Genomic DNA, 18,391 nt, shown 5'->3' with positions numbered 1-18,391 from the left:
CAAAGCCTCAGAGAATGGCTCTGCATCCACCCAGCCAGTTTCTCAAAATTCTGCTTGGTTTCACACTGAGCATCTCCAGGTAAAATTTAAACATCAAGTATCAGTCTGAGGATGCTAAGTTAAAATTAAGCAATTTTGTTCAAGGAATTTTAATGAAAAATTTACTGGGGTATATTTCTGGGAAGCGATATAACAAGTAGAGAATTCTGCTCCTCACTTATGCCAAACTGCAGTATAGAAATAGAAATCAAGAAGTGGATTTTGAAGTAATAGTTCACATGCCAAACCTGGCAGTGCAGTCACAGGTGCCATGCACAAGAAGACAAAAAAAGAAAATACAAAATAAAACCAAATACTGTATGAGAGAGAGAGAGCAATTTTCATCGAAGGCTGTCACTTCATCCTTCACTCACTCTATGGCTCTTACTCCCTTTGGGATTGTAAATCTGTAACTGAAGTTATTTAATCTTGATGTCATTCCTCAGAGGTATTTGAAGATCACTTTCAGTCCGCTAAATTTTAATGTTGGGTGGGGAGTTTTTTCCTGGGTTGAAAACAGAACTGGTTTTCCAGCTGACCACCGGGTGTGGAGACACGCAAAGGGCAAACTCAGAGTAAATGAGAGTGGAGACAGTTTCTCTGGACTGAAAGCTATCATTTCCCCAACTGCAAAGCCCTGTCAGTTGTACGAGGACTCTGGAAAACTACAGATGGAATGCTCTGCAAGAAAGACTTGTTTCTGTTCTGTTCTTTTAAAACTGTGGGTTTTTTCCTGGTACAATTATTTGAGTGACATTGTTAGTGAATTTTTATTTTATATGTTATTTTATTTTAAAATTTTAGCCCATAAGCATTTTATGTCTGTCATTTTTAAAACACAAATTCAAGAAACCTAAATTAATCAGTGTCAACTGCTGGGTTCAAGTTAATGGGATTCCTTTCCAGCCACAATCTAATTTCAATAATTAATTTACATCAGGGTATCTGTTCTGCATGAGAACTATCTTGACAAATAAACTAGTGTGTTCTGAATAAGTAGCTTGCATTCCTGTACGCAACCTTATTTCTACAGCTATTTTGGATATAAGGTACCAGTTATATCTGGCATTTCTCCCATCCAACTTGTTCTACCCCACATAACACTCTCTCATTGAATAGACAGAGCAGGTCAAACTGTTTGAATTTCTGTGTTTTCTGTGGCAGTGGCTGTTTTTTTCCCCAAAAAAATTCCCAAGCTGTAGCTTGAATCAGATGACACAGCGGCTAAGTAGTAGATTTGCGCTACAACACTACTTAGCAGTTACGCTATTTAGAAGAACACAACCATTACAAGCACTAAACCACTCTCTCCATTGTGTAAAAGGGAAACGTCAGCCCAGAGCTAGTTACATCGACTTGTGCATACACCTGGGGTGTCGGAACGGAGCAGAACGTTACGTGGTTTTGTAAATCACCTTTGGTCTATGTTATAGTGGGAGTATTGTAACAACACAATCTGTCATTTCACTGGCCTCAAGTAAAGTGCAATAATATCTGTCCTGTGCCTTGTGTTTGTTGTCTGTCCCTTTCTGTCCTATGGAAGCAGTAGCACATGGTTGTCAATCCGCCGCAGGCCTGCCTTGATTTCTGAAGGGAGAACAGAGGACATTTTGAAAAGATGTGCTTCAGCTGATTTGCACGTTGTTAGACTGGTGCCCAAAAACTGTCCTCTTCTTATTCTGTAAATAATGAGACTAAACCACACATTATAAAATACTTGTATTTCTTGCATGCCTGTCAACATCCATGCTGGAAAATAACAGGTTGAAATCGTAGGAAGGTCTATAATTTTTGTTTGTAATGTGAAAATGTCGTTTAAATGTAGGAGAAAAGGAGGAGAGTACCTTGAGGGCATGGTAACTTTTTTTTTTTTTTTTTGCTTTGGCTCTGATTGAGTTCTTAAGTGACTAAATTTCAATTTTTTGTAGGAAAAGTTTTCCATCAAGAAATATTGGGTGACCTAAGGGTTGATCTTTCTTAAATTTTCTTTTAGATTTCTTCAGTTAGGTAGATAAATTTAAAAAATCCCTTCTGATGCTGACACTGTGAAAGCAGTAGGGCACTCTCAATCCTGGATAATATCTCTAGTGACTCACTCTTCAATGCTGGCCTTCCTTCACACCCTAAGAACTATGTCACCCTCAAAGATTCTTGCAATTTTCCTTCCAGGAACAATTCTAATCTGAAGCTATGAATCTCACGAAGGAATTCTGGAATGAAAGCTCTTTTCTGTCCAAAACAAGCCCAGAGGATTACTGTCCCAGTAGGTTTTGAGATTCCCGGCTGTGAGCTCCGAATTTTGCATCCCAACTCAGTCACTGGAGTTCATCGCAGCGCGACTGGTCTGGGTGGGATGGGGTTTCACAGCATGAGGATAAGTCACCTCTTCTTCTGAGGTTCAGCAGACGCTGATGGCTGAATGCTGTTAACACAGATTAAAACCTCACATATTGTAGAAGTGTTACACGGGCGTTAAGCTGTTCCTCTACACGAGGGAGGGAAGTGCTGTCTTTGCTCACCCGTTGGAACACTCCACTCCCCTGCAGTGCTTCTGAACTGCTTAACGAACCCCTGGCTGCCACAGGACCTCCAGCCAGACAGAAACCCGAAAGCTGCCGAGCCCCTGATAAAAGCCTTCGTAACCCTCCATGGCCCGCCTGCCTCGTTCCACGCAGGGATGTGGCCTTGCAGGGAACGGCACCCCGTGCACGTTGCTGCCTGTTCTTGTCTCTCTGAGGATCGGTAGCAACATGAGATGTATTAACTCACTTGCTGTCTTCTTTTGACATTCTAAAATAGAAGCTACATTACCGTTTTTGTGAAGCTGAAGTTAAACTTGTCTTCTCTGCGCTTTTACTGTGGTTGCTGTCCTGACATAATGCTTTCAGCGATTCCATCTGACAACTAATGAACCATGAATCCGAGGGAAGATTTGTGTTAGATATCTTCCAGTGATGGATTGTATCAAATAACCTATCTTCTACAATCTGTTGTGCTCTGGCTATCGCCCTTATGGTATTTGGCTGATAGTCCTGTAGTGGTACAACCTAAGACTGATGAGTAAATAAAAGCACAAAGAATTGCTTCCCACTTAAAAATTTATAGTGATGGATTTTGACATTTAATCATTCTGTTGCAGGAAAAGTGCTGCCTGGAGCTGCATATCATTTGTGAATTGCTCTTCTCTCCCATCATTTGTCTCTACCGTACTTATAAATATTGCTACGTGCAATCTTACTTTACAACAACTAGTTTCTTCCGTGCCAAGGCTGACAAGTGGGCTTCACGTCTTACTTATTTTTCAACATGCTTCAATAACTCTGGTTTGACAAATTGTTGCTTTCTTAATGATGACTTGTAATCCTATACAAATCAGCTATGTTTTATATTGACAGTGAGAGAAGCAAAAAACCTAATTCCCATGGATCCAAATGGACTTTCAGATCCTTATGTTAAGCTGAAGCTCATCCCAGATCCGAAGAATGAAAGTAAACAAAAAACAAAAACCATCCGCTCCACTCTGAATCCAGACTGGAATGAGTCATTCACATTGTAAGCTGAACGCCTTTTAATGGAGTATCTGTGCATGTATTGAATCATTTATTTCAGTGTTGCATTGAAAACTCCTCTATTTCTCTCCTTTTTAGTAAATTAAAACCTACAGACAAAGACCGACGATTATCCGTAGAGGTCTGGGACTGGGATCGAACAACCAGAAATGATTTCATGGGATCTCTTTCATTTGGGGTGTCAGAGCTTATGAAAATGCCAGCCAGTGGATGGTAAGTTTCTGCAAAGAGAGGAGGAGAGAATGTTTCGCAAAAAGTTTAAAACCGGTATTTTTCTTCAATATAATCTACCTTATTTGAGCTTTTCAGTGTATCTCATGCTAGAAATTCACTGAACATGCAACTAAACCTAGGAAACACAGACTATGCATAGCATAATAAAAGGAATGCTTTTCCTTTGTGCTATTCATGAAACTTCTGCTGGAGCCTGGAGCTGCTGCAAACTCAATTCTGTGTACATGGTCTTGTGATATGAATTTTATTTTTATCTCCAGTATGTGATATTCATTCCTAAGAGTATCACGTTATATATAGCTCTGCAAATTCAAAGTACATGGGAACTGATTTTATAAAATGTCGTCTTATTACCTACCAAGGTAGGGGCAGAACTCATCACATCTCTGTACATCTCCTCAAAGGTTCAGGGCTGTACAAGCACCGGAGACAGAGGTTCTTCACGGTTGGTATCTCCCATCTTATCATAGCATGGGTGGGAAGAATTTCCTTGTCCATTAAACTGCCTTGGCAGGTAGTTTGGGGTTAAAGATCTAATTTTAGGTTAAATATATTCTGCTTCTGAGTTTGCTTTAGATCTTTGAAAGCAGTTCTTTACATATCTGTTACATTGATACAAACAACTAAATCAGGTTCTAAATCTAACAGGAATAAAAGTGTAAAGTCACCGTTGTTTTCCTCAAATGTTCCACAGGTACAAGCTGCTGAATCAAGAAGAAGGTGAATATTATAATGTTCCAATTCCAGATGCTGATGAAGATGGAAATGCAGAGCTCCGGCAGAAGTTTGAGGTGAGGATTAAACATAGATTGGTGCAACTACATATCGCATACATTTTTTGCTTTACTACAAAAAAAAAAAAAAGCCTGTTAAAAGTTCTGTATTAGAGTGTTACTATTTCTGTTGCCTGTGACAGCAATATGTGCCTTTGGGTTTCTTGAAGATTGGACCAAATGGTTTAATTCAGTAATGGTATCATTTTTCTGACAGTTCAGCTTCTCTGCTATGACACTTATCAGTATTTTAAAATACTCGATGTCAAGTATATTTAATAATTTCAGTGTCTTTCAATACTTGCTTCAAAATCTGCCAGCCATTATCACTAATATCTATATAATTTGACAAATGAAGTTCTCAGAAACAACAGTATTTTGATACTTAGAACATTTCACACTAAATGCTTTATTTTTTTTAAAGAAAATATTTGCAATGTTAATTACTGATTATTTGGAGCCTCAAAATCTTTGTGGAAGGTTGTCATCTGAAACTCTGATATCTCTAATGTGGGTATGGAAGTTTTTAAGGCTAAGAGGTATTGCTGGTTATGTACAGAAAAGAAACACTGAAGAAAGGTGACACTTTCCGCAGAGTCTTCCTGCCTGCTGGGGTGCAGACTGCAGTGGTTGGTAGTCACAAGCACGGTCTCATCGTGCCATGCAAAGGAGTTGTTTCTTAATGAGCAGACTTAGCCAGCAGCCCTTCCTCTTCTGACAGCCGCAGCCAATGTTACACAAGATTCTTGCTGGTCGTTCAGCCCAGCGGCGGGAGAGGCATGGCTCGGGAAGGGAGGTGTGTTGCTTCGTTCAGCTCACCTCACTTCACTGCCCTTTCCAGCTGCATACACAATATTGAATTTGAAATGTTCCAATCTTACAGTACTGTTTTCTTTTTTTCTGGTTGAACATTTACAACTTTAGTCTAGCTGTTAATCCAAAAAGTAATTAACGTACCTGTTGTGCATAAACAAACACTTACGCCTGTTCCTTTCTACCTGAAATGGCAATTTTTTATGTTCACTATCAGGCAGAATGCTACATTGTTATTATAAAAGATTGGTTAACCCAAGAAAGTGAGGAAAAACGGCACATGTTCAACTTTCAAGAAAGAAAAACAAAAGGTGCATCAATTTTTTCTGAACACGTTTGGATCAGCTACCATACTTTTGTCTGCAGCATGAACTATTATTTTTGTTATACATTTGAGAAGTGTTTGAATCTTAATTTCATTTTCCTTTCTTTACAATCATGATCTGACCAGTGTGATTTTATTTTGCTGCTCTAGGTCATTTTCTATTCAAGATCATCTTTACTTTTTACCCTTCCTAGAAAGAATAGTGTCAAAAGTAATTACTTTCATCCCTAGCATGTCTCTGTGCAATATACAGAGTCTGAAATTGGGTGGATACATGTATGTTGGTGATACAGGTATACCAATCCACCTGTTTTTTCTCAGGACAGAGACAGCATGAACAAAAGTTAGTAAAATTGTCTTTTTAAAAATGTCAGTTATTATTTGCAGTATGTTTGCATATTGAGTTTTCAATCTCTTAGGTTTTTTTCTTAAGCTTGCTGTAAATAGATTGGTTGCAGAATGAACAGGCAGGGTTCTTCTGTGTCCTGCAATGAAGTGGAGTAGAAATCCTGAAAGGCTGCAGTGCATAAAGCTGTTGGACTGGGTCCCAGAAACAGGAGCTTCACATAGGGTCAGCTCTGCCTCAGAAATAATTAGTCTGTCTCAAAGTCTAATTAGTTCTGCTTCAGCACCATGTACTTGAGGCTTTCCCTGTTCTGATGCTGGCCTGGTTGATGCTATTTTAGTGGTCTGAATTAATCAAGGAAAGGGAATAGGTTTTCAGTGAACACAGTGTCTCCAGGAATATCATTTGCAGAGTTGCATAATGAGCAGTTTTAAAACTTAGTGATGATATATGGGGATCTTGGTAGCCAAACAAAATGGGTAATTTTGACCAAGGCTAGTATAATACGATATTATATGGTAGAAGGATTTAGGTTTAACCTCTTACTCGCTCTCAAAGTTCACCACTGTGAGAAGGAAGAGGGAAGCAGCACCCTCCAAGTAGTGTTTGTGCTTGGTTTCAAGGGGAAGTACTGTGATGCCTTATAAAAATTAACAGCAGAGATGTCTGAATGGTGGTATTTAACTTATTAGCTATTTAGTATGGCACAGAAGTGATGCTCACTCCGATCATCTTTTACGTTATTTTGCTTATCATTTATATCCTGGCTTATATAGTCATTTTATTTTAGGTACCCTACACTAAGGAACAAATAGCTAGCACTGAGAAATATGCTGCTATTTCTGATTTAATGACATCATCTAAATAGACATTTCCACTTTTCTGAAATCAGCTTTGAAACGTTACAGGAAGAAGACTGCAGATCTTGACTGCCATTTTACTAGGCAAGTGTATTTGTCAGGAAGATTAAGAATATAGACAGGGCGAGAGGTCATGCTGGGCTATCTGCTCGTTTACCAGTTTATAGAAAAGAGTAACTTCAGAGTGCTTGCAAATCAAGTCTCCATTTGTGGTGCTTGGTCTACTTTTTGATATATGACAGTGTGGTCGATACCCAAGCTATGCTGATTTAATTTTGAGTACAAAATTGCAAAAAATTCTACAAAAGTATTGCATTACTAATATCAAATATTAAAATGAATAATGGTGGTCTTCACCACAAAGAGCTATATGCAAACCTCAGCTACGAGAACAGAAAAACTTTAGGATGAGAATTTCATTGCTTATAATACTAAGAAGGAATAAGAATATTTTCAGGTTATAAAAGATCAGAGAACCAGCAGAAGTGAAATTTCCAAAATCAGTTTCTGGTCTTAAAAAAAAAAAGTCAAAGACCTTCTTAAAACTGACTTTGTCCCTTGACTGAAGTTTAGAAATGTGCTTTGTAGAATCTCCGAGAGCACTTAGGAGCTACCTCCTATTTAAACCAATGAGAAATTTTAAAATATCTGCCTGTGTCTATAGTTCAACAGACACATTTAAGATTTGGCCTCACGCTTTCATTGATTTTAAACTATTCACACAATCTTATCACATCCTTCTAGCTCCACTTTAATAACCCAGACTTCTTATTTAAATGTGGTCATTAGTCAGATCTCACTGGTATGTTGCTTTACTTACTGGACCTTCTGGCACAGATTCTTTATGTCATTTATTCAACATAATTCTACCATAAAATAGCTGTACTATATTATAAATTAGTAAATAAATAATAGATTCAAACATTCTCTTCACTTACATTTGTAATTGAATAGTAAAAACTATTTGTCACAAGAAAAAGTTTCCTCGTGGCCCATTCTGCCGGACCTAAACCAGCTGAGAAATGAACACCTGACTTGTGCCCCATAGTTTTAGATCCTGTCCAACAAATGGGGCCAAATTTGGAAAAGAAAGAGAAGCGTCAAGGAGGAATGTGGTTTCATTAATGGAATCATGCAGTGACCTCTCTAAGTATTTTTGGATTTTATTGCAAGGAGTTTCCTTTTTATGTACTCTCTATGTATTGTCTATAGGAAGTTGTTCAATATAGAGAAATTGAGGCATGTCACGCGTAGGTGCAGTGCAATATTTCCTATACACCAGATTTTAATCAATCTACATATTTGCTGGATCTCACCTATCACTAAAACTTGTGAATCAATTATCTGCTCATTTAGCAGTATGATCCAATCTGTCTTCAGTGATTTATAGATGATACATCATCATTAATATTTAGAGATAAAAATATACTCCTGTAGGAAGTGGAGGCAGGATAAAATCTGTCACTGCTTTTCATTTGCTTTTAACCTTTGGTTGTGAATTTTCTCTCTGAAATAGCATTATTTGTGGCCATCTCAAAATGAAACTCCGTTCTCAACAGGCATATTCAGAATAATTGTGGCTGCTCCATAATTGTCCGTGCTGAGGTTGCCATGGGAACTCCCAACAGTCCCAGGTGGCTCCATGGACCCAAACCATCAAGTCTCTTAACTGCAATATCTACTCTTTGTTATGTAGTTCTTTTCCTGTTACAGTGTTTTGCTACTCAAAGGAAAAAAGCAGAATAGTGCAACAATGCAACCTTATCATGTTTTTCATGCCTGGTTATGATATGAGCAGTCATATGTTTTTGCCATTTAGGGCATTGTTCTGCTTTTTTATTTGGGCAAAAGAAATGTGCGGATTCTAAAAGTTCTATTGTAGGAAGCTATTTCAGTTTTGTCAAGCCCTATTTCCTGTCATTTGCTGCTTAATAAAGCACTCCTTGATACTTAAATACCACCTTAGAATAATAATAGAATAATACTGGTTTAGAAGTAGGCTGGTGAATTACTCTGTCCCTTTCTTTCCATATCACCATTACGGAAAATGTTATTAAAAACAAAGCAGCAGTTATGCGGTTATACATATCAATGATTTTTTTTTAATTAAAAAAAGAACAGAGTAGCTATAATCCTTACATGCGGACATATTTACCAAGTACAAGGTATATTGTGGTGGGAGCAATCTGAGTCACCACAGTCAGCTTTGGTAATTGAAGTGATCCAAGCAAGTTGTTACGAGGGAATAGGTTACTGCTCGTATAATCTTCATTTTAAGGCGTCTGTGGGGTAGATATGTAACGGTCCTCCTGGTACATACTCTCAAGATGTCAGACAGTTTCTTTTGTTCAAATTATTTCCTTTACCATAGCTCTCTGTGTGGGTGTCAGTAGAACAAAATCGTTCCCTTTGTTTCTGAGAGAGGCTCAGACTCCTGTCCCCACCATGGGGGTGCATGTGGGACCGTTCTCACGGACCTGGAGAGGCGTAGGACCTTGGGGATGTTCATCCACATCTGCCACCATCACCGCTAGCATCGTCTGGCGTCTTTTAGAGAGTTCAGATGAGGCATCAGGTGCGAGTGGCTTTTCACGGCAGGTAGTTTTGTACCATTCCAGTTAATGAAGTGACCACCAACAAAATCACTCCGCAATAAAATGAAGTTATTCTGCAAGTACTTTTTCTGCAAAATAATTACCAGTCATTGCTAGGAAAAGCAGGTACCATTTTCATCTACTAGTGGACATTGTGGGCCAGATCCGTAAAACTGTGTGGAGTAGGAAAGCCAGGCAGGGTACCCAGAGGAAGTGGCCATACTGGTTGTATGCCATATTTCCAGTCTCCCCTTTCTGGGATTAATCCAGGCACTAGACAAACCATCCAGGAGCTGCTCATATTTATTACTGTCCACTTGTCTCATGGGCTGCTTTTGCTGTCAAGAAGTGGTGTGACCCGGCTTTGCCATGTTTCTCATGGGCTGGGCACCCCGTGCTGTTGCTTTGGCTGTTCGCAGGTTATCATCACCTCAGTTACTTTATCAGCTGCTTCATGCCAGTGGAGTCACAGGTGAAGGCCGTACAGAAGCTAGACCTGTGGTTTCCTTTTGCAGACTAAACAGATCGAAACATAAGGAAAGAGGGAATGGAGTTCAGAACAGGGTAGATATTGCATCTGGAAATTGGAAGTGTACAGTCAGTGGTGACATTTTGGTGACATCTCAGTGCTTCTAAACATAACTATTATTATGATGCTAAAGAAAATGTCTTTCAAAATGCCTTAGCATTTTAAATATAAGAACAGGGACAATGTGGTGTTTGGCCATCAGGCTTGGTTATAAATACCTAGAAGCTCTCCAGTGACGCAGAAGCTGTAGATATTTCTGCTGCTGATGTGCTGCTAAACTCCTCCAGGATGCAGGACAGCGTTTAGTTTGAGCAGACTTCTGTGTTAATCCTTGTGCAGACAGAATTTATGAACAAGTAACCTGTCTCAGTCTGTAAGTATATCCGCTGCACACAGAGCTAACGTTTGTTTCCACCATCAGGCCTCTGGGGCAGGACAGCGGGTGTTAAACGGTGTTTGGAAACGTCCGCAAGGCTTCAAGGCACAATTAAAGCTTTCTGATGAGTGTCAATGTTGTTATAGTCTAACACTACAGAAACCTCTTTCATTGAGTTGTCATTCCCTTTCTGAACATCAGTACGTCATTTCAGTTAGTTTCACTGCAAGTACCACATTTCTTAGATCTTTAACACGCCCTTTAGTTTTATTTTTATAAAGCAGTTTCTGGCTGCTTTATTAGAAAGGAGAAGGCTCATACTTGCTGCATTAATCTGGCATTTTTCTGATGTTCACAAGAGTTTTAGGTCAAAAGGGCATTTTCCTTCTTTCCTTTAATCAATGGCAAGGACATCCTAGAGCAGTTTTAATTCTGAGCTGGAGGCTGGGTAAATATGCTGCAGTTGCAGAGCCAGGGCCTTAGCAGAAGACTCCAGGGACTGTTTCAGTAGCTTCTGAAGAACCCAATGAGTTTTCTAATTAAATACGATATTTTCAGTCAAAAAAAAAACTGTAGAGGAGCTTGTGATTTTGTTAATTTGTGAGTTAAGCTCTGCAGGTCTCTGCATAAAGTCTCATAAGGGCTGTGAAGCCGGCATTTCTCTTAAGTCTTTGAAGGATGCTGATGTTTTTGCCCCAGAGCTGTTATAGTGCAGTTACTTTGCTCTTTTTTTTGGGGGGAAGGGAGGCAGAATAAATAAAAAATATGATCTCTACCATATCTACATCTAACCAGTATGCGTTCCCATTTTGAAGCAATAACTGTAACTTCAGGCAGTTGAGCAAAGGTGACACGGAAAAGAGAAATAACATTGCTGACACTTCAAATTGCATAAGAAAAGATTAAATTTACTTTTCAGGAAACAGACACTAAGCTACACTGAAATCATGACCAGCCAAAATCTCACTGGCACATCAATCCACCCTCGTTATGTATATAGAGATATAAAAAGAAGAGCTACTTTTTTTGGCTGATGGCACTCATTCCTATTTTTAAATTCTGCGTATTTAATCATTAGAGAATAGTTTGCAGCACTATAGAGATGCTGTTAGATGACTCCATCTGTTCTATACTGTAGTTTGGCATGGGGAATTCCCATATGCAGTTATCTGGAGGTTTCCCATCCACTCACCATATCTGAAACTAGAGAACTTGAAATTTTTTAACCAGATGACATCTCTGGTGTTAGTTTGTATCAGCTTGTGCCTTCTGCAAGGCGAAGAATGTATGTTGAAAATCATACTGATAGCAGGGATTTCTTCATTATATAAAGGTTAAATCTGTGTCTCAAGGCAAAAAAAAAAATCAAAAATACCTTTTGTTAAGACTACTGCACACATCCGTACATACCTTTCGCTTTATGCATTGCAGTGGTTTACCAACAGGAGGAATGTTTCGTGCATGAAGCGTGTGTATGTACAGGGCTGAGGTTGGCACTGCAGGGCAGCTGCGGGAAGCCCTGTGCTCACTGTGCTGTGCTCCCTACTGCCGGGGCGATTGACACCGCGATTTCTTTTTCATGGTTTTTCTGTGCCTGACAGATGTGTCCATTTCTGTATTCGCGCTGCTGTGTCTGTAATTGTTCACTTTTGCTACTACTTGTTGTTCCTTTGCTTTGCAAGCCCTTTACTAACCAAGCAGTGTCTCTCCTGTCTCTTCCAGGACTGTCATGTAAATATCCACTTCTTCAAGGTAGTTTTCTTCCTGGTGTTCTCCTACACCTTTCTTTTCACACAACCCTCTTTACCAATGTTTGAAGCTTATGAAGTACAATGTCATTCTCACCATGTTTTAAGGATGCACTTGTTTTTTCCCCAGTTTAAGGTTTTCTAATGGATAAAAAAAAAATTGAAGTGTGAATCTTCCATAATTTGTCAGTCACAAAGTATTCCATAGATTGGAAGTTTACTTTCAAAAATGAGGTCATCAAACCTCAGCAGAAGCAGTGTGCCTTTGGTTTTGAAGGAATTAGTTAAATGAATGCCACCTTCTCATGGAAAATGAAAAATGGTGCATCTTTAATTTGAAAGACACTCATGGAACTTTGAATAACTTCCACAGATCAAATAATTGTCATGTTCACTGTATACTTAAATAGATACATTTACATAAAATAGCATGCATTTTTTATGATATAATATACTACCTATGTTGCTATATGTTCATTGGAGTATACTATATCATAAGAGATATTACCCATATGCACAGATGCTCTGATACCTAAAGTACCATTTCACCTGTTTACTTCCCATTTCACTTGTTTCACTGATCACCACATCACTGAATTACTGGCAAAAAAGATACATATCAGCATTGAGAACATGTATGTGTGGACTTTTTATTTGCATGTATCTCTAACAAATTATCTTGCTTTTTTAAGGCAAAGGTTACTGACCCACATCACACTTTCCGTTTCATACATTGGTTAAGATACAAGTAAAAATAAAATTTGAAGCTCCTATGTGGTAAAGTGTTTTAAGAATCTGTCTAAGGTTATTGAAGCCGTTATCATCTTCAAATAGTATTTTTACAATTTAAGTTGACCTAGAGCATGTTATAGCTCAAAGCTTAAAATACTTCAATTAAAAATAAATTTTTTTTGAAGAGCTCTTTAAATTATTAGTGCATGATTTTACAAAATGTTTTAATACTGAACCACAAAAAACAAAGAAGACGTCTATTTGTCATTGCCATATATTTCCTAATGCAGTAATCATTTGTCATGCAATCAGTAACTTATTTTTTCTTAACCTTCATTCTTTATCTGGTATCTTTATATCCAAAAAGCCTGTACAGAAGAGGATTACCCTTCCTCAATCCTTTACGCCTCTTCTTATTTGGAAGTAAAATCACGTTATTTTCATTGATGAAGCTTGTTTAATGCAGGGGAAGTTGCGAGCTTCTCTGTTTAAATGTATTTTAAAGCAGAGTAAAAGCTACCCTGAAAGAGTGCATCTGGGACGAACACAGTGTTACGTCTCACATCGCGTTGCCACTTCGTTGTAAAATCCAGACCTTGAAGCTGACAAAATCCTTGGTCAATTCGTGTTTGTATCATAGGAGCGCGCCTAAAAAAAGAGCTGGACGGTTTCCTACAGCTGGTGCTTCACAGGCAAAATTCATGCTTAGTCCTTGCGATTTATAAACACGGATTCCAGCAAAGAAAGTTGGCGCTCTGATCTGATGTGAAGAGGAGACTCCAGAATTCCATTTTGTCATGGAAAAAAATGCTTCCTTATTTTTTGTCTATCTTTTCCCTCTAAATTATTACAAAATCCAATTCTGCTTGCAGCTGACAGTGACTTAGCATCACTCAGCTAAGCTCAGCAGCATCACTGCGTGCTGCATTCTGCAGGCTGATCACCACTGACGTTAGCGTGTCTTTGGAAATCAGTTTGTAAGTAATCAGTTTAGGTGGGACTGCTGGGGAGGCTGCGCTCCCAAGGGTACAGGATTGGAATCGAAAGGGAACAGCAGGAGCAGATGAAGAAGGAAGGCTGTGTTCCTGACCATAATGTAACTCTTCTGAGCTAGAAACGAGTAAAATGTACAAAAATTATCTTATACTATCATAGCAAATTTGAGCATGTAGTGAGCAAGGTCAACCAGCATAAATACTTGTTTATGAAATTATCAGCTCCTAAGAAGGATCACGCGTTTATGCTGCCTTTGTTCCCCCAGCAAAGAGTAAGTTTAAATAGACTGTTTTCACAACACTATGCGGAAAACACCTTCATCTTTGCGTGTGTGTGTGTTTGTGTGTGTTAAATAATTACACAGCACGTTAAGACCTGGATGCAGAATCCCAGGGTTTTAAAATCAGTCCCAGTCTGCAGCTCTTCATTGCTGTTGCGTTTGATCATAGGGATTTGCGCTAAGGTTGGGTAAAAATGAAGTCCTTGAAGGTTGTTTTAGAACAGAATTCTGTGTTTTGGCCATATTGAAATGAGTTTTATGCTTAAAAGCAAATTCTACACTCTAGGTTTTTTTATTATTGAAAGTTAGCAGTAATTGGCATAATTAAAAATGAAGGCAAGTAGATAAAGGCAGTTCTTTTTTTGACACTTTAGGGATTTGCTGTTCTAGCATCGTATTTGTGGTTTGGATTTTTTATTACCACTATCACAGGATGTTTCTGCAAGAATTCTTAAATATTATTCCTAGGCCGCCTCTTTAATTACATTTCATCTAGTTAGACACTGCTCTGTTGCAGGGGATAGCGAGTCTGGCAATAAAGGCAGAAAACAAAGTAGACTCAGGTGGCCACAGGATTATTAAACAGATTAAACATGTTGACAGTGCCCAGTGGGTAACTGGAAACTCTTCCCTCTCCAGATTTCACTGCTCACAGCCAGGCATCCGTTGTCCAGGGTGATGTTCCGTGAAACCCCTGTCCTTATGACAGATACATCCCGTTTCGAACGACTGCCTGCCACAGTCATTTGACTTCATTCTCCACATTTTCTAGGGGATATGGTTACCTTAATCATGTGCCTGGGGACTTTTTAGACTTCATATATTCAAGTAGTTCGTACAGTTATAACTTCTATACAGCAACACAAAAATATAAAAAAAAAAAAAAATAGGGAATGTGATTATAAACCCCCCAAAAATAAGCAGCTCTGTGGAGATGCTGTGTGGCATATTAAACTGTTGTAATGTCCTTTAGGATGCTCTTGCTGCCTTTATCCTGAGTTAGCAGCCGTTTAACGTCACGTTGGGCTCGAGAAAAGCGTTTCTGCCCGGCGGGAGCAGCCAGCAGGGGTCAGCACAGAACGCGGAGCAGCCCCGACGCGGCACGCCGGGCCCGGGCAGGAGCCGAGTCAGGCACATCGGTTGTATCTGTGGATCTACAACACACAAATCTGTTAAATTCAATTGTTATCTTGATAAAATTCAGTATAACGTTTTTCACATAGCCCTTTATTCAAGATTTTGAATGGGCACTGATGCTAATTTTTCCTCTGATCAAAATATTTAACGATTTGCAGCTGTAAAAGAGAGTACTGCCTCTGCCTGCCTTTATATTGCTCAGCTCATCTTCGGGCACCTCAGGACTCCTGTAATTGCCTGCCTTGCTGCCTCCATCTTGCTTGGCTTTATATGCTAGGTGAGAGAAATGGACCTCCCTGGAAATCTCTGAGTCACAAAGTAAAATTATCTCATTAATTTTGTGAACCTGCGAGGTGTTAAAGAGGCATGGGTTCCAAGCACACAACTCACACTAGGATTAGACAGAATAATTCAGTTTTACTATTCACCCAGAATTATTTGTGGGACACGCTGCTTTCTCTTCTGTTACTTGTAACCCAAATTAATTCACAGACGCTCTGATATCATCGTTCGGATGTGATGAGTAAAGCAGTACAGCATGTGGGTGGGCTTCAGGAGTGGGTTTCCTGTGCTCTTGGACATGCTTTCTGCAAAAAAAAAGCATTTTTAGTCCTTTTCACATATGGCACAATTTTTTTTTCAGGCAAATCCTTGAAATAAATTCACTATTACTAACTGAAAGTGTAAATATGACACAAGTTTAAAGGAGGAGGAGAGGAAATGAGGGGAAAAAGTAAACTAAAGACGTAAGTCTGTCCACATTTGACTCCCAGGTAGGGTTTATCATGGTCCCCATTTATATTTTAATGAAACAGCCTGTTCACCTTTATGCTTTTTTCTGGCAGTGGGAATGATAAGAATTTTTTTCTAGCTATTTTTTTAATAACTATTTTACCTGTTGAAGTAAAAATGCATTTTACTTCATTTGTCTGTATTGCATTTTTTACTGATTATGTCGTATTTCACCAAAGTGACTTTGCCATCGTGAAAATAGAAGAATGCAGCTTTCTGCTTATTTGCATATTTTCGGTATTCTCCTTGCTGCAAAGAAGTTTTGCTAGAATGCAGTTGGCCGAAGGAATGCGTGGCTGAGGAGCGACCTGTGTAAACCTCGCGAACCCCTGGCAGTGTCCGTGCTGCCTGCATCGCCCTGCACTGGTGTGTCTTGCTGTACTGCAGTGTCTCGTGTAGGCACCGACAGCGTGCGCAGGCTAACCCAGGCATGCTCCTTGCTCTGTGCAGAAGTACGTGGTATACCTTCAGTAGTTCAGTACCTTTCTGTAATTTAGTTCATTAGTTATTTGCTCTTCAGGGGAACAAATAAGGATCAGCATGAGCGGACAGTAAGGTGGGAAAAAGCCATGTGTTGCCGCCTGCTTCGGAAGAATTTGTTAAGCCAAGGAAAGAAGCACAAGAGCCAGAGACTGCGTCTTTTGTTCTGTTTCACAGGAAATTTAATGCGAAAGCATCTCCCCAAATTGGCCAGCACATGTTTTGTAGGGAAACAGGTAAAATGGCCGTGGAAGTTCCTTCTCTCCATTGACTTGCAACAGCAAGAACATGAGCTCGGGCTGGACCGAGCAGTAACGCTCTCACCATCCCCTCTCCGGTTAGAGCTGCTGGGCTGCTACAGCATCCGGAGCTGAGGCTCTAACTTTCTCTTTTCTGGGTTGTTTCCGTGACTACAAAACTCTCCACTAATGAATTATAAGCTTGCATTAGGTTATAGTATTAAGCTTAAAACTCAGTCTGGTGAAGCATTAGGTCTTGTTGGGGCTTAGAAATGGACTCTTCTCATTTCAAATTCTTAGCATTCTGATAATGAAGTTGTATAAACTAGGAAATTGATAGTTCTTCATAGCATCTGTGATTGCATGGGATTGGAAATGCAGTAATGTAAGAAACAAGCTGCCACAGTGATGGAGAACATTTATGTGAATGGGAGGTTTTTTCCTCCAGATTTTGACTTGAAATTTATTGGATTTATTTACTTTATTAAAGGCCTGCTAATAGCTCAACCTGTTGATCAGAATTCCAACTGAGCTTTCATGACTGGAAACCTGAGTAGGGCTTTCTGTCCTTCCTTAAGACTCAGATAAATTATTTCCATTTCTCCTCTTTACATCTGTAGTATGAATTGTGCTGGCTCTGTCAGTGACATCTTCTGTGGTTTGTCTGAGGTCTGAGCTGCACTGATGCTTCTTGCGTAGAGGCCATCTAGGGACAGACATAACTGAGCATTAATTTCACACTTGCAGCCGAAGCCTCCTGGGCTCTAACAGTGAAACTGGAGTGTTACTATTCAGACTGTTCCTTTCCTCACTTCTCAACACCTATTTTGTCATTTCTTTAAGTGATGCAGAGTGTTGCCTGCAGCTCTGCTGTGGCTTTGGGTTACCTTAAGTGTGAGGAACAGAAACAGTGGGAGCAAGGCAGGCTAGCTTGAGACGGCTTGATCCATCGCCCGGTGACAGTTGTAGAGGGTGTCGGGGTCTAGCAAAGAACTGGTGAAAACTTGTGGCAGTGTGAGAAGCAGAGATTTTGTTAGGGATTCACGGAGGGACTGAATCCTGGAAAGAGAACATTCCTGCTCCACAGATCTCAAGAAAGTTTTGAGACCCATGATGAAGCCTGCAGCAAGCCTGCTTAGTCAGTCCTTAGCCCGCTCACCCTCACGCTACAAAACAGTGACTTTTTTTGCAATGGAGACTGAAGCCGGTGCTGGTCTCTGTTGTCACATCATTCATTTGCTATTTACAGCTGAAGGTGAGTGCAGGGGCAAAGCAGTCGGTGCTAGGTGGAATCTGCTCTAGAGGAGGGGAGGGGATGCTGGTGTCTAGTGTGGAGCAGCGCTGTGAGTCTCGAGGAGGCTCCGTCGCCGGGAGCAGAGCTCTCCATTTCTTTTCCCGGTAGGTGTCAGTGGAGCCAGTGAGAAAGAGATGAAATGTGGCAATCGGCATGCTGTTTCCAAACAGAAGTTGTGTGTGCCGTATGTGTATATATACCTCTGCACTTGTGATAGGAATTCAGCGTTGTTGTT

The 18,391-nt window shown here is 39.8% G+C and overlaps 1 protein-coding gene across 2 annotated transcripts in view; it reads left to right on the top strand.

Moving 5' to 3' along the window:
* PRKCA (protein kinase C alpha) overlaps positions 1-18,391 on the top strand; it is a 160,880-nt gene that overhangs the window by 108,140 nt on the left and 34,349 nt on the right. For both annotated transcript variants that reach the window (XM_075441308.1, XM_075441309.1), the window contains exons 6-8: positions 3,435-3,591; positions 3,687-3,821; positions 4,537-4,633. In XM_075441308.1, coding sequence (XP_075297423.1) covers positions 3,435-3,591; positions 3,687-3,821; positions 4,537-4,633 — 389 coding nt within the window. The remainder of the gene's footprint in view (positions 1-3,434; positions 3,592-3,686; positions 3,822-4,536; positions 4,634-18,391) is intronic.

Source organism: Opisthocomus hoazin, chromosome 21 (genome assembly GCF_030867145.1).
Source record: "Opisthocomus hoazin isolate bOpiHoa1 chromosome 21, bOpiHoa1.hap1, whole genome shotgun sequence".
In the NCBI taxonomy this organism is placed as follows: Eukaryota; Metazoa; Chordata; class Aves; order Opisthocomiformes; family Opisthocomidae; genus Opisthocomus; species Opisthocomus hoazin.
Note: the sequence above shows the minus strand (reverse complement) of the source record. Positions and strands in the feature narration are given on the sequence as shown.